Source organism: Macrotis lagotis, chromosome 7 (assembly GCF_037893015.1).
Source record: "Macrotis lagotis isolate mMagLag1 chromosome 7, bilby.v1.9.chrom.fasta, whole genome shotgun sequence".
Lineage (NCBI taxonomy): Eukaryota > Metazoa > Chordata > Mammalia > Peramelemorphia > Peramelidae > Macrotis > Macrotis lagotis.
Window position 1 is genome coordinate 61,213,904 of NC_133664.1, and position 14,366 is coordinate 61,228,269.

General features: G+C 35.4%; 1 protein-coding gene across 1 annotated transcript in view; it reads left to right on the plus strand.

Moving 5' to 3' along the window:
• Positions 1 to 14,366, plus strand: part of SPAG6 (sperm associated antigen 6) — an 85,193-nt gene that overhangs the window by 52,209 nt on the left and 18,618 nt on the right. Inside the window, exons 7-9 of the mRNA XM_074192977.1 lie at positions 675 to 827; positions 3,236 to 3,427; positions 12,762 to 12,878. Of these exons, the coding sequence (XP_074049078.1) occupies positions 675 to 827; positions 3,236 to 3,427; positions 12,762 to 12,878 (462 nt within the window). The remainder of the gene's footprint in view (positions 1 to 674; positions 828 to 3,235; positions 3,428 to 12,761; positions 12,879 to 14,366) is intronic.

Genomic DNA, 14,366 nt, shown 5'->3' on the forward strand with positions numbered 1-14,366 from the left:
ACTGACTAATCACTCTTCATTCCTTTAAGGTACATGTTTTTCATCTCACCTGACAACTTGACCTAGAGTCTTCATGACTAAAATAAAATCACTTAGAAATTGGTAGTAACAAAGGAAGGATAATTAGATTAGAATATTTCCTATGTGACATTTTATTTTCTACTCAATGATTAATCATCCTTATACCTTCACATTATGATTGTTAGTTTCAATAGCTAGCTAGTTATGAGCTAGCCCTAGGCTCAGAGTCTAGGTGAGGAATTTTGACACCCATTATAATAGGGATAAAAGTTGTGCTATCAATGCATGAAAAATTAAACCACAGAACAAGCCACACTGTGTGTGTGTGTGTGTGTGTGTATATATATATGCATATATATATATATACACACACATATATATGTATATATAGAGAGATGCATTGAAGCGGCAGGAATGCTACACATAGGTATGTCTTTGGTAAATGTGTAAGAAATTCATGAATTATTTTTCCATATATTAAATTTTACTTTCTTCAGAAATAAACCATACATTTTACCAAAAGAAGCATACTTTTTTTTGGATCTTAAGTAAAAAATGATTTGGAGTACCATAAGAATGATAGATAAGATAAGCTAGATAAGTTACTCTGATGTCTTTTGCCTGAAGTTTCTAGATTGGTCTTTTTCTTACAGCTATCACAACTGATAGTTAATGCAGGAGGAGTTGCTGCTGTAATTGATTGTATTGGTTCCTGCAAAGGAAATATAAGGCTTCCTGGCATCATGATGCTTGGCTATGTAGCTGCACATTCTGAGAACCTAGCCATGGCAGTGATCATCTCCAAGGTGAGTTCTTCATATTTTCCTATTATCATTATAATGAAATTCCAAGAAAATTCTATACTCTCATATTACTCCTCAGAGTATAAAATATGTAAAATGACATATATTGTAACCAGATTAAAAGAATGCCTGAACATACATCTTTCATTAGCCATATATTCAGATAACTTTTTGATGCAGTGGGCCAAGGATCACTTCCACTTCAATGAGTTTAAATATAGTGTTCCCTTAGTTATGATAAAATGTCCATTCACTTGAACAATTTTTTATTAACTATAAATATCAAATATATTTGAAACCCTTAGTTTATTGTATTTATTTTATTTTGTCTTGTAAGGATTCACTAATGAGCTCCTGAAATGATGAGTAAGCTCTTTAAATAAAGCTTTTTAAAAGTAACAACTACATTTTCTACATTCACAGCTTAAACCATCATATTCAAAATGAATGTCATTATTCTTCTTCAAGTTTTGGAGTGTCTACCTTGGTCAGGAGTTGACTATAAGGGGATGACGAAGGAGTTGTTGTTCCTTCATTCCCCGCCCCCCCAAGCTGACTTAATAGAAGAAAGGCAGTAGGGAAAGTAAAGCATATAGACCTAATTTTGCTCCTTCAGTTTTGGGTTTTTTCCTGTCATCTGGATTCACTATTGCCACTATTGACCTTCCAAAGGAAGAAAATGTTAGTCAAATAGTCATGGTGGCTATGAGGACCCCTAAGGTGTGGGCTTCTTATCAGTGTAGAAAACCTGCTTCTCTGCTTGAACAGAAATGTGGATTTTTTTCAATCCCTTGCTAATCCTCAGAACATTCTCCCTATCCGCCATCTAGTTCATGATTCCCTTTTGCTCCATTTTCTTTTTTTGTCCATCTTTTTTCCTATCTCTTTACGACTTCTATTGATTATATTTTTTAAAAAAACCCTTCATTTTGTCATCCTGTTTCATTTTCCATAGATGGACCTGAAAGATGTCAGTGAAGTTGAGAAAGTTAGTTTAAGCCTCTGGTCATAGTGATGTCTCTGCTGATGGTGGTAGTGATGGTGGTGAGGATTATGTCTGGGCCAATAGGATTAATGTTTCATGGCTTTGCCTGTTTCCTAGGTAACCAGAAGGAATAAACATAGGAAGAGTGGGAAAGGGGAGGATTGCCTTTGACCTGTACTTTTTCCTTCTCAGACTTACAAGGTGACCTTTCCCTTTTCTCATCTCTGTCTAGGTTGAGAGCAAGCCAACCATAGCAACAAAGACATGCCATAGCCACCACTGATTATAGCAACACCACATTTTCCCCCCTTGTTTTTACAGTTTCCAAAGCACTTTTCACATATATATCTTAATCAGAATTCACTACGATACTGTAAGGTAGTCAGAGCAACAAAATCTATAGAATTTGGAGTGGCTTCTAAGAATTGCTATCTTCTCTCTTGTTTCTTAAAACACACTCAACTAACCCCTTGAAATGTGGATATCCTCTGCAGAACTCACTCCGAAGACTAGTGTGACCTTTCTATACTAGCAGTCATAGCTTTAATTTTTAGAAAAGAAACCAATTAAATGACTTGGAGGTTTTTCTTTTTTAAGTAAATTAATTTCAATGGGCAAACTTAAGGACTGGGACCAAAAGAAGTAGAAAATGATTCAAATTCCACTCCAGTAGCATGAGAGTGTATCAGGATAAGTTCCTGTGGTAATAAATTTAAGATGGTCATAATTACAGCTATGAAATGACTTGAAAATGAGGTTCATACAAATTCTTTCAGCTTTCTGCTATGAATATATAGATTAGTTCAAGGTTTAAAGTGAAACATTTAATCACATATCAGATGTATAGAAATTATATTTTTAAGAGTGAATATGGCAGTTAAAATAGTTTTAAGATCATATTTAAAAACTGATCCTATTCATGGAACAATTTGTTTTTAACTGAAAAAAAAACTTACCTGATAGGAGTACAGCTGATATGTTAACCATGCCATCAATTCAAAATATAAGACACCTTCATATTTATTTTATTTGGTGGAAAATGACAACTTATTTAAATTTAAGATAGTAATGTGATTATTTAAAACCAAGGAAAGCCAGAGATCTCAAAATCCCAAATATTTTCAGGCTTTGTCACCCTGAAAGCTGGTCTGTGATGTCTGTTGTTTGATTAAATGAATACTGATTTGAAGAATCTAGCAGAGTTATTCTCCATTTAGTTGGATTGTTACAGATAATTAAAGTAAATTAGTTCTAGTCATTTTATTGACTCCAAAAATGACAGCCCCTGTGATATGCTCATCTACTGAGCCGTTTAGTGGGAAAGGGATCAAGACTAAAATGATTTCTTCTAATGTTTCGGAGCCAAAGAAGGCTCTTTAATCCTGCTCGAGATTCATAACACTTGCTCTTTTGATCCACACGGCAGGGAGTGCCCCAGTTGGCAGTCTGTTTGACAGAAGAATCAGAAGATCATATTAAGTCGGCTGCTGCTTGGGCCTTAGGACAGATTGGAAGACACACTCCTGAGCATGCACGCGCTGTGGCAATGACAAACGCCTTGCCGATTCTACTTAGTCTCTACATGTCGCCAGACAGTTCAGAGGATCTTCAAATAAAAGTAAGCATGGTCAATTTATCTGGTGGTTGCTTAACTTTTTGTGATTGCAGTTGTGGGATTGCAGTTGCTTTAGAAATAGATAATTTTTAAATGTTGATTTTTTTATAAGAATATAATTAATGAATAGTTACCATCTGGTGGATATAATTGAGCATTTATAATTTCAAGTTAAAAGTTAAATTGAAATGATTTTTAGAAGTATTAACGGACTAGGTGAAGACATGCCAGGAAACCACAATATCAAATTAACCCTTACAATTATGTGTAATTTTGTCTTTTCCTGCATTATTCCATCTCTTTATATTTCAAAAATATCAATGGTCTGGAACAAATCTGCTGAATTCATTAGAAATATAAAATATTGGTTACATTGTTAAAATTGGGGTGTCATTTACTTGATACTGCTTGGTTCACCTTTAAATTTTCTAATATAAACTAAGATCCTGTTCATCTTGTGTTTATATGAAAAGTCTTACTTTAACAGCACTTCCTCTTTGAAATTCAATATACATAGTAAACATGAACAATCATTCCTCTTGTAATAATTTCTTTATGTCCTGGATCACCATGATAGACCTAATGACTTTATAAAAAATTTTATCAATGTGGAACTAAAGTGTAAAGGGACTTAATTAAAATGTTATATAAATTTTGACAGAAAGAACAAAGCATAAGTCTGTTCGATAGGTCAAAAGATTTGTGCTCTGTTGGCCTAGTTGAAGAAGGTAAGCCTGGGGTACTTTCATTGAAAATTATTTCTACATTTAAAAGCAAAAATAAGAAAGTAACAGTGGGAAAATTCAATGCATTTACAACTCGATTTACATGTTGGATAGATTTCTGAAAAATCATCTGCAAAGTTGTAGATTAAATATTTTCTCATTAACTTGAATTATAAAATAAATATTCATCCAGAAAGTTTTGTCCATAAAATGTAAAAAATTACAGTTCAAAATACAGAACACATTGGTCATGTTTATTATATATCATATTGTTTCGGAAATGGAGAAGGGAAGAAGGGGAGAAAGATAGATTGTGGAACTGAAAACTTACAAAAACAAAATTTAAAAATTTTTTTGTACATGTAATTGAGGGGAAATGAAATATTAATTTTAAAAATACAACGAACATGTCAATAATCTGTTTTTAAAACCATTTGTTACATTCTACTAAATTATCAGTATAATAAAAAATTTTCCAAATGGGATCATAAAATAGTAAATGTTTTTGTGTTTGTTTTAGTTGTTTTTTCCCTTTTGAGTCCCTTTGCAGATGTCATATGTTGAATCCCTTTTCTGAACTCCCTTAATCTTCCCCAGGCAAATGTTGGAAGGGCAGGAGACAAGGAAGACAAGGATGACAAGTTCTCTAAGATCCCCAAGTACTCCATTTATTGAACCAAATGCCAGTGCTTAAATATGTCCCCAGTCTTTAATCTACTCCCATTCCCGTGGCACTTAGTGAAATGAGACTCTGGTGCTCAAGGACACCAGGTGAAGATAGTTTACAATGCTCCCATACACAACAGTTCTTAACAGTTCCCTATTGGATAGACCATCTATTCAATGTTCAATAATTATTAAAAGCTAATATGTGTAAGCATTATTCTAAGCAAGGAGACTTTTTTTAAAATGATGAGGTCCCTTAGATTCCACTTTTGGGCATTGAAATGATCTAGACCAGCTAGAATGTTTGATAGATTCTAATAAAAAAATTAATAGGAAAAATGTGAAATCTTAATATGCTTTCAGAAATAAATTCTTTAAAGTATAGGACATGGATAGAAAGCTATTGTAAAATAAATATCTTGTTTTCAGTAGATTACATGGCCAATGTGTCAACAATGTAGCATGGCAATAAAAAAACTTCAATCAACTAATGTAATCGTAGACCATATTAAAAGAGTGATAATGTTTAAGGTGAGGGGAGTAATCATTCTACCATTCTCTGCCCTGCTTAGACCATATCTAGAGTATTGTTTTTCTTTTTGTGCACTAAATTTTTGTAAGGAGGTTGATAAAAAAAGAAAAAGCATCTAGAAAAAGGCAGCCATAATGGTGAAGGCTCTTGAGACCATGATATATGAGGAGTGATTATCCAGGAGAGGAGAAAGTTGGAGAAGATATTCTACCTATCTTTTGGGTACCTGAAGGACTGTTACTATGCTTAGCCCCAGGGAGGTTGAGTGAGAGTCACATAGGGGAAGATTTGTCTTGATGGAAACAAACTTCAATATCCATAATGGGTATTGGTTGTCATAGGAAGGGGAGACCCCTCATGGGGAACTTCCATATAAAAACTAGATGAACACCCATTAGTGCTGTTACATGCCTCTGAAGTTTCTGACTCTGAGATTTTGTGATTCGGCACAAGATTCTGATCCCTCACTTTGTACAGATGAAAAAGCCAAGATCTAGGAAAGACTTGTCTATTTCTCCCATCTAGATATTCAGTTGTCTTGATTCTTAATCTGGGGTTCTTTGAGGTATTCCAAGAAGGAGGCAGAACTGAAATGTTTTCTCCCCTTCTCCTATCTATTACTCATGGAGCTGCCAAAATAATTGGTATAAGGCAAGTGTAAAATGTTTACTAAAAAAAAACTTTCAATGGTTTCCTACTGCTTCTAGGATAAAATATAAGCTCCTTGGTCTGGCATGTATGTTCCAACTCAGCCCCCAATTATGATTTGAATCTACTTTTCTAGTTTTATTTCCTCTTTGTCTCTCATTCTGTCTTTTCTCTCTCTCACTGGTTCTTATCTCTGTCTCTCCCTGAATTCCTCTCTGTCTGTCTCCTGTCTCTGTCTCTCTCTGTGTCTTTGTGTCACTGTCTCTCACTCTGTTTCTATGTCTCTCTGTCTATCTATCCGTCTCTATGTTACTCTCTTTCTCTAAAGAGGAGGAATTGAGTGAGAAGAACTGAACTCTTACTTGTAACAAAGGAAAACATTTCAGCAATGTCTGACAGTGTCTCAACTGTTTGCCCTCACAGGACCACCCCACCCTCCCCATTGTCCTGTGGAGAGGAGAAGGGGATGTTTTCTTACTTGTTCTCTGGGACCCTGATTTCCTATTGCTGTCTCTTTGATGCAAGCCAATCCGTTGTCACACCATTACTTCTCTGTTCCTTGACACCCCCCTCCCCAATCCATTTCCCATTTCCCATCTCATTGTATTCATGTGGGTCATTTCCCCTTTCCCCAAAATCTAGAATGCATTTTCTCCTTGGTTTTATCTCTCAAATACTTAGTTTGCTTCACTATTCAGGTGCCAGACCTTTTCTTTCTGTTAAAACATCATCAAATTAACTGGTCTCAAATTAGATATTAATTTACTTATGCCCTTGTTATAACTCCCAGAAGAATGTAAACTCATAGAGGGCAAAGCTCTTTGGGGCCAGAATTTGCTTTTGCTTTGTATCTCTAGCATCAAGTATCAACTACCAGGACTTACCAGGCCCATAATAAACATCTGTTAAAATGAATTGACTTAAGGTAAGCTTTTTAAACTGCTTTTCACTTGTTTCAGAAATGAAATTATGATAATTATGGGGGGGAGAGGAGGAAGGAAGATCAAGATAGATAATCATCTTTAGGAGATGACAGCAATTTTAGTTTATATATTTTAAAAACCCTTGTATATAACCCATCAAGATTGCAATACCCTGCATTTTAAATTCTACCCAAAAGGGGCATGTTCATCAGACATTCATCCTGCCAATAGTCTTCCTAAGGTAACAAACCCAGTCAAATATTTTTCATTATATCACTGACTTTTTTTTTAATGGCCCTTGGGTTCTATCAAGAGTTGTTTAAAAGACCTTAAAATGCCCACTCAAGTCTGTTTGATTTGATATCAGCTCAGCCTGGAAAAACTGTTATCTAGGAGAATTTTGGCCTATCTGTGTTCCCCATTTGCTAATCTTTGGCAGGTTTCAAATTATAAGGCCAAGCTGAGGTTCATTCTGTCCCCAAGGCATGTCAACTTCTATAACCATTTTCTTGTTGATCCTCATCCTGGAAGAGTTATTAGGCAATGTCTTAGAATTTATCTATTTTCATAGTCTTACTTTTGGCCTTGTGTCTTTTTCCCACCAAATAACTTGGATGCAACCTAAAGAATACTGTCTGTTAGCGATAAATTTCATCTTTATGACATACGATCTTAGCTACAGTTTCCTTTTTTTTTTTAAAGATTTTTGCAAGGCAAACGGGGTTAAGTGGCTTGCCCAAGGCCACACAGCTAGGTAATTATTATTGTCTGAGGCTGGATTTGAACCCAGGTTCTCCTGACTCCAAGGCCAGTGCTCTATCCACTGCGCCACTTAGCTGCCCCTACAGTTTCCTTTTTTAAGGCCATCCCATTTGAGTATCAATTTTTTCAGGCTATCAGTGATTTTTTAAAATCCTTTTTTTTTTTTCATTTATTCTCAAAGAAGACCAAGACATCAGGGATAAGCACATGAACTGGAGTTGAATGGGGAGGGGTGGGGGATATGCTAAGTCACTAGCTTCACTTTCTCTTCCCGAGTCATCTGGGTCCAGTGACCAGATATGAATCAGGATGACTGGAGATGGCCTTGGATGTGAGGCAGTCAGGGTGAAGTGACTTGCCCAAGGTCACACTTGACAGTAAGTGTCAAGTCTCTGAGGCTGGATTTGAACTCCTATCCTCCTGACTGCAAGGCCAGTGCTCTATCCACTGTGCAATCTACTGATTCAGTTATGAAGTTACTTCTGAAACAATTTTTTGGTTTGCTAATACACTGTTGACTTTAGGGATTTCCCCCCTTTGTGGGGGAGGGGGAGGAACAGAACACTCTTTGACCTCAGAACAAATAGAAACTTTCCGTCCTCATCATCATCCCCCCCTTTTCAAGTATATTACAGGAAATTAATGAGAACAGCAATTAATAAGTTTTTTATCCCCACCCTCCCCTGTGATAAAAAAAATTTCACCAAAGTCAAAAACATTTGAAGTGGTAACAAGTGCTAATTAAATGTTGATAATTTAATGTTAATCATTTATACTTAATGAATTATTAATTGATGCTCTTATCATGTAGGCTGTTTAAAAGTAAAAACAGGGTTTCTAAATATATAGCATCTGCTTATTCTAAGTTTTGACAAAAAATCTTAGTGTTCTTTTCACCACAGCAGTTTGTTAATTGCAACAGAAGGTATCCCTCAATACAGGTGATAGGAGAAGGTAGAGTAATGGCTGAATCTATAACTCTGCCATGAAACTCATTTTATTTTACTTAATTCTACTAATTGCCTCAAATAATGGAATCCACCTTATTTAAGATCAATAAGTGATTCAATTTTATAATAGGAATGAATTACAATGATGAATTGATTGGTTGATTTTTTTCTACACCTATATTAAATGGGAATTTGTTGGGGATGGCTGTTTTTGCCAAGATTTATGTAATTATGCCTAACATATTATCTTCCCAAAGAAAAACAGACCTTTCCAAATATCTATTTGGATAGTTAATGTCTTATTGATAAAATTAACTTTCTTGATAAGAGACTGATATTTCTAAGAGGCTTAATTTTCTCAGGATGGCATGACTACTTGTTTGGTGTTGTTGATTTCATATCAATTAAAACTATCATTGTTGTGGAGTCAGGAAGACCTGAGTTCAAATATGACCTTAGGCACTTAATAATTACCTAGCTGTGTTGCCTTGGGCAAGCCTCTTAACCCCATTTGCCTTCAAAAAACTAAAAAAACACTATCATTGTTGAAGGGAAATGGGACTATATATTACAACTAAGATTTTATTCAATATAATTTGGGGAATTGTTATATAACATCAACTACAAGAAATGGTATTTGACTACTCTAATACTCTGGAAAAAGTTAATAGATATCCTTAACTTTTATGAATCTAGTTTCTCAAAATTCATATCTGTATCACTTATTAAGTCATAATTAATGTTAACTGAAAGTATCACCAATAAGATCTGAGGGAAAACTACTAATATTGAATTAGTGCTTTCTACTGATTGAATCTTCCATACTGTTCAAATCAGATGAGATAATGAGTGTTATTAGTTTGGATCATTTGAGTTGCCTGTAGAAAATGAATGATAAACTGCATTTTAAGACCATTCAAGAAATAGAATAGAACATGAATAAAAAAACCTACATGATTGTTAGCCATCATAATTATCCATGATGTACAGAGAACCCAACCAGAAATTAAATACTCAAGGTTGTACTTGGGTTGAGATTAAACTGAGTGACAGATTGTAAGCAGAAGGACCAGAATACATTCTTTAAAGACACAATGAAGCATCAAAGCAAACAATAAAGAGGATAACTCAAGTTTGGAGGCAAAATAGTAGAAGGTCAATGGTATTAATCAGTGAAGAGAGAACAAGCATCTGTGTGATGTCAGAAGACTGAACTGTAGACGATGATAATCCAAGTCAAGGCTTTGGTTGTAGGGCAAAAGGACAGGGTTTTGTTTTTGTTTCTCACAAATTTATAATGTATTAGTTACCCAATGACTATCTATCTATATATATCTATGTCTATCTATCTATCTATCTATCTATCTATCTATCTATCTATCTATCTATCTATGTATATTGAGTGAAAAGCATCCCAGAGAGATGTTTGGTATATGTGTCTGTTGTTGAGTCTATATAAACAAATTTTAGCTAGGAAAGCTGATGGGGCATCTCAGTTTGTAGGCTCAGTCAGCCATTTTCTTTTCAGTTGTGTTTGATACTTCATGACCTCATTTGGGTTCTATATTGGGTGGAGAAATTGCAGTGATTTGCCATTTCCTTCTCCAACTCATTTGACAGACTGAGGTGAATAGGTTTGAGACACAACTAGTAAATATTTGAGGACAAAATTGAATTGAGGAAGACATCTTCCTGATGGCCTGATAGTCTATCCACTGAACCACTTGGCATCCTTGTTGGTTTTTTAATAATATTCCCCCCCAATTAGATGTAAAGACAATTTTTTAACATTAAATTTTTCAAAATTTTCAAAAAAAAAGTTAAGTTCCAAATTTACTTCCTTCCTTTCTTCTCTAAAATGATAAGAAATTTAATATAGGTTACATATATTCAATCACGTAAAACATATTTCCAAATTAGTCATGTTGTGAAAGAAGAAACAGACCAAAAGAAAAAAAATGTAAAAATAAAAGTGAAAACTAGTATGCTTCAATCTTCATTAGACTCCATCAGTTCTCTCTCTGGATAGCATTTTTTTCACTGTGAATCCTTCTGAATGGTCTTGGATCATTGGATCTGAGAATAATTAAATCATTCACCATTGATCATCATACTGATATTATTGTGTGCAATGTTCTCCTCATTCTGCTCACTTCACAGTTTGTATAAGCCTTTCCAGGTTTTTTTTAATTATCCTGCTCATCATTTCTTATAGCACAATAGTATTCCATTACTGTCATATACCATAACTTATTTGGCCATTCCCTAGGTGATGGGTATCTCCTCAATTTTCAATTCTTTGCTACCACAAAGAGAGCTGCTATAAATATTTGTAATGTGGGTCCTTTTCCCTTTGATATGAAGAATTTGGGTTACAGATTTATATCTGGTATAGTGGTATTGCTGAATCAAAGGAAGGGCATAATTTTATAGCCCTTTGGACATAGTACCAGATTGCTCTTCAGAATGGTTAGCTCAGAGCTGCCCTGTTTTTTGTAGGTAATTGTGCTTAAGCACCAACATAAGGTTTCCTATATTTCTGATCAGAGTTCATGTGCCCATCGTGTATATTCCAATCTCACCTCTTACTTCTACGCATTCCGGTGCTACATCATTTCAAGGCAACTGGGTGGTAAAGTAGAACAGCAGGCTTAGAGTCAGGAAGCTCTGAATTAAAAATCTAACCTCAGACCTTTACTTTAGTTGTGTGACACAGGGCAAATCACTAAGCTTCCATCTACTTCAGTTCCCTCTTCTGTAAAATGGGAGTGATAGTAGCCCCAACCTTGAAGGATTTGTGTGAAGATTAAATGAGATAATTGTTGTACACTTATATTCTTGGCACAGTAAATACTATGTAATCTTTAGTGATAATCACCACTACTACAAACATCACCATCACTCCATCACCACCACCATCATCATCAATACCACAACCACCACCAGCACCATCACTGTCAACAGCACCATCATCACCGTTACCATCATTGTCACCACCGCCATCATTAATACCACCACCAGCAGCACCATCACCACCACACCATCATTGCCACCACCATCATTGCCACCATCACCACCACCATTGTTACTGCTACTGCTGCTGACTGGGATGCATTTCTGCCTCATCTCCACCTGCTGAAATCCTTCTCTTTCTTTGAGATTTAATTCTGGTGCTACCTTCATGATGAAAACTTCTCTGATCCTATCTAGCCTTGTATTCTTTCCTTCCTCAGAATTTCCTAGAGCTCCTTGTCTGAATGAATCTTCTCCTCTCTTGGGGGGCATCACTTTTATAACTTAGTCCTTTTTTATGCACAGAATCCATCCCTTCCTAATAGAATATAAGCTTCTTGTAGTCAGGGACTGTAGGGCTCTTCACTTTGATATATACTAGAGCATGAATCTAGTGTTGGAAGGGATTTTGGAGACCATTTAGTTCAATTCATATATTTTGCATATGTAGAAACTGCCACTTGCCTAATGTTGCCTAGTCTGTAGCTGAGTGAGAAATTGCATTCAATCTTCTGACTCCTAATCTCTTCTACCCTCTTGCCATATATACACAGCTCCTCACTGCCTAGCCTGGTTTCTTGTACATTCAATAAATATTTGTCGAATCATTGAATTGAATTGGATAAGTTCCTTCATTTGATTCATAGTATAAATGTATCTTGCAAATTTACACTGTTTTTCTATACAGTAGAACTTTTCCTAGTATGTAGAAGTAGGATTTTTAAGTAATTGTTCTCTAGAGAAAATGGAATGACTTATAATATTCTGCATAATTCTAAGTTGCCATTTTCTCATATTGATTGCTTCCTATTTTGTTTATAACATAAAATTTGCTAAGCCACTTGTAATTCATAGGTTTCTTTCCTTATAGATATCTTGAGTTCACTGTGCTATAGAGTTTAAAATTTAACAAGAATGAAATTGGTTGGATGACTTCATGTTAAATTAATCCAATGTAATTCATACTTCTCTTGGACATCTGCTTTTTGAACAAATGAAACACAATTCAAAATTAGACCAGGAAATTGATTTCACTTGCAAATTCCAGGAATATAAGACATGAATTCTTGTCGAGATTTCATCGATTACTTACTGTCTGTTTGCTTTCTGTCTTAACAGAGTAAAAAAGCTATTAAAAATATTCTCCAAAAATGCACGTATCTACCAGCCTTGGAACCATTCCTGTATGATGCTCCTCCAAACATTTTGAAACATGTGGTTGGACAGTTCAGTAAGGTAAGCAAAGTCTCTTCTCACCTTCAGTTGAAATCAGAAAAAGGATTCAATGTGTCAACTTTTTCCTCAATTGCATTAATACTTTTATAAACTGAGAGGTGTTTTATTAGTAACCTGTCAAATATGTGTAAAATCAACACAAGAATAGAAAAGTGAAATGTATAACTAATCAGTAAATTAATCCTTTATACTTTCACCAGAGCTACTGTGACATTTTCAAGGTTGTCCAGGGAATAAGAGTACACAGAAAACCAAAATATTCCTGCCTTCTTTTACTATATTCCAAGAATTATGCTCAATGTTGAGAATACAGAGTCACAAAAACAATCCTTGCCCTCAATGCACTTACATTCCTTTGATGGGGTAGGATGAGGCTAGATGACCAAATAGAAGCATACATAACACACACACACACACACACACACACACACACACACACACAGAGTATCTTTATATAAAATACATGCACATACACATACACATAAAGTACAAAACAATTTAGCATCTGGTGCCACTAGAGTTGAGGTGGACTGGAAAAGTACAATAAAGCAGGTAGAGAGAGAACCAGGAGTCCCAAAAGATCCAGAAATCTTCTATCCTGCCCTTGAAGACCTTCTGTGATTGGGAACTCAGTACCTCCCAAAGCAGCCAACTTGATTCCTCCTTCAAGATTAGGAACATTTCCCATATATTGAGTTGAAATTTGCATTCCTCTTATTCATACTCATTGTTCTCATTTCTGTCTTATGAGATCAACCAGAATGAGTTTAATTTGCTCATTTATTGCTCAATTGCTTGTGGTGGCCCTTCAACTATTTCAAGACAATAGTCAGTTACTAAGATTTCCCTTTCCCCCCCTCTAAGGTAAACATGCCTTTCCCTCCCCACCTTTCCTTTTATGATGTTATCTTTTATAAAATTTTATTTATCTTTAATTTTTTTCTCCTGACTACATGAAAAAAACAAGTTTCAACATTTCTTCCAAAATCTTGAGTTCCAAATTCTCTCCCTTCCTCCCACTCTATTCTTCCTATTGAGAAAGTAAGTTACTTGGTGTAGGTTAAAATATGTGTAGCCATGAAAAAATTATGCAATAGTCATTTTGTAAAAGTAAACATAGTCCTCCCCCTTGTCTCCCCTCCTAGTCAGGAAGAAAGAGAACCTCAAGAAAACTAAAGTGAGAAAAAAAGTGAGTCTGTATTCAGCTACCATCAGCTCTGTCTTTGGGATGGATTGAATTCTTTATAAAAGTCCATCAGAGAAATTGCTTCACCATTTTTTCCCTCATGATTGCTACTGCTAGCTGTATTCCCCTCAAAACTAGTTCCTCCCCACCCCCTTTTATCTTATTCTCTCTTTCCTTTCACCCTGTCCCTCCTCAAAAGTGTTTTGTATCTGACTTCCCTCTCTCATGATCTTTCCTCTCTTCTATCACCTACACCCCCCTCCCCTCCCCTGCCCCATTTCCCTCATCCCTTTCCTCTCTTT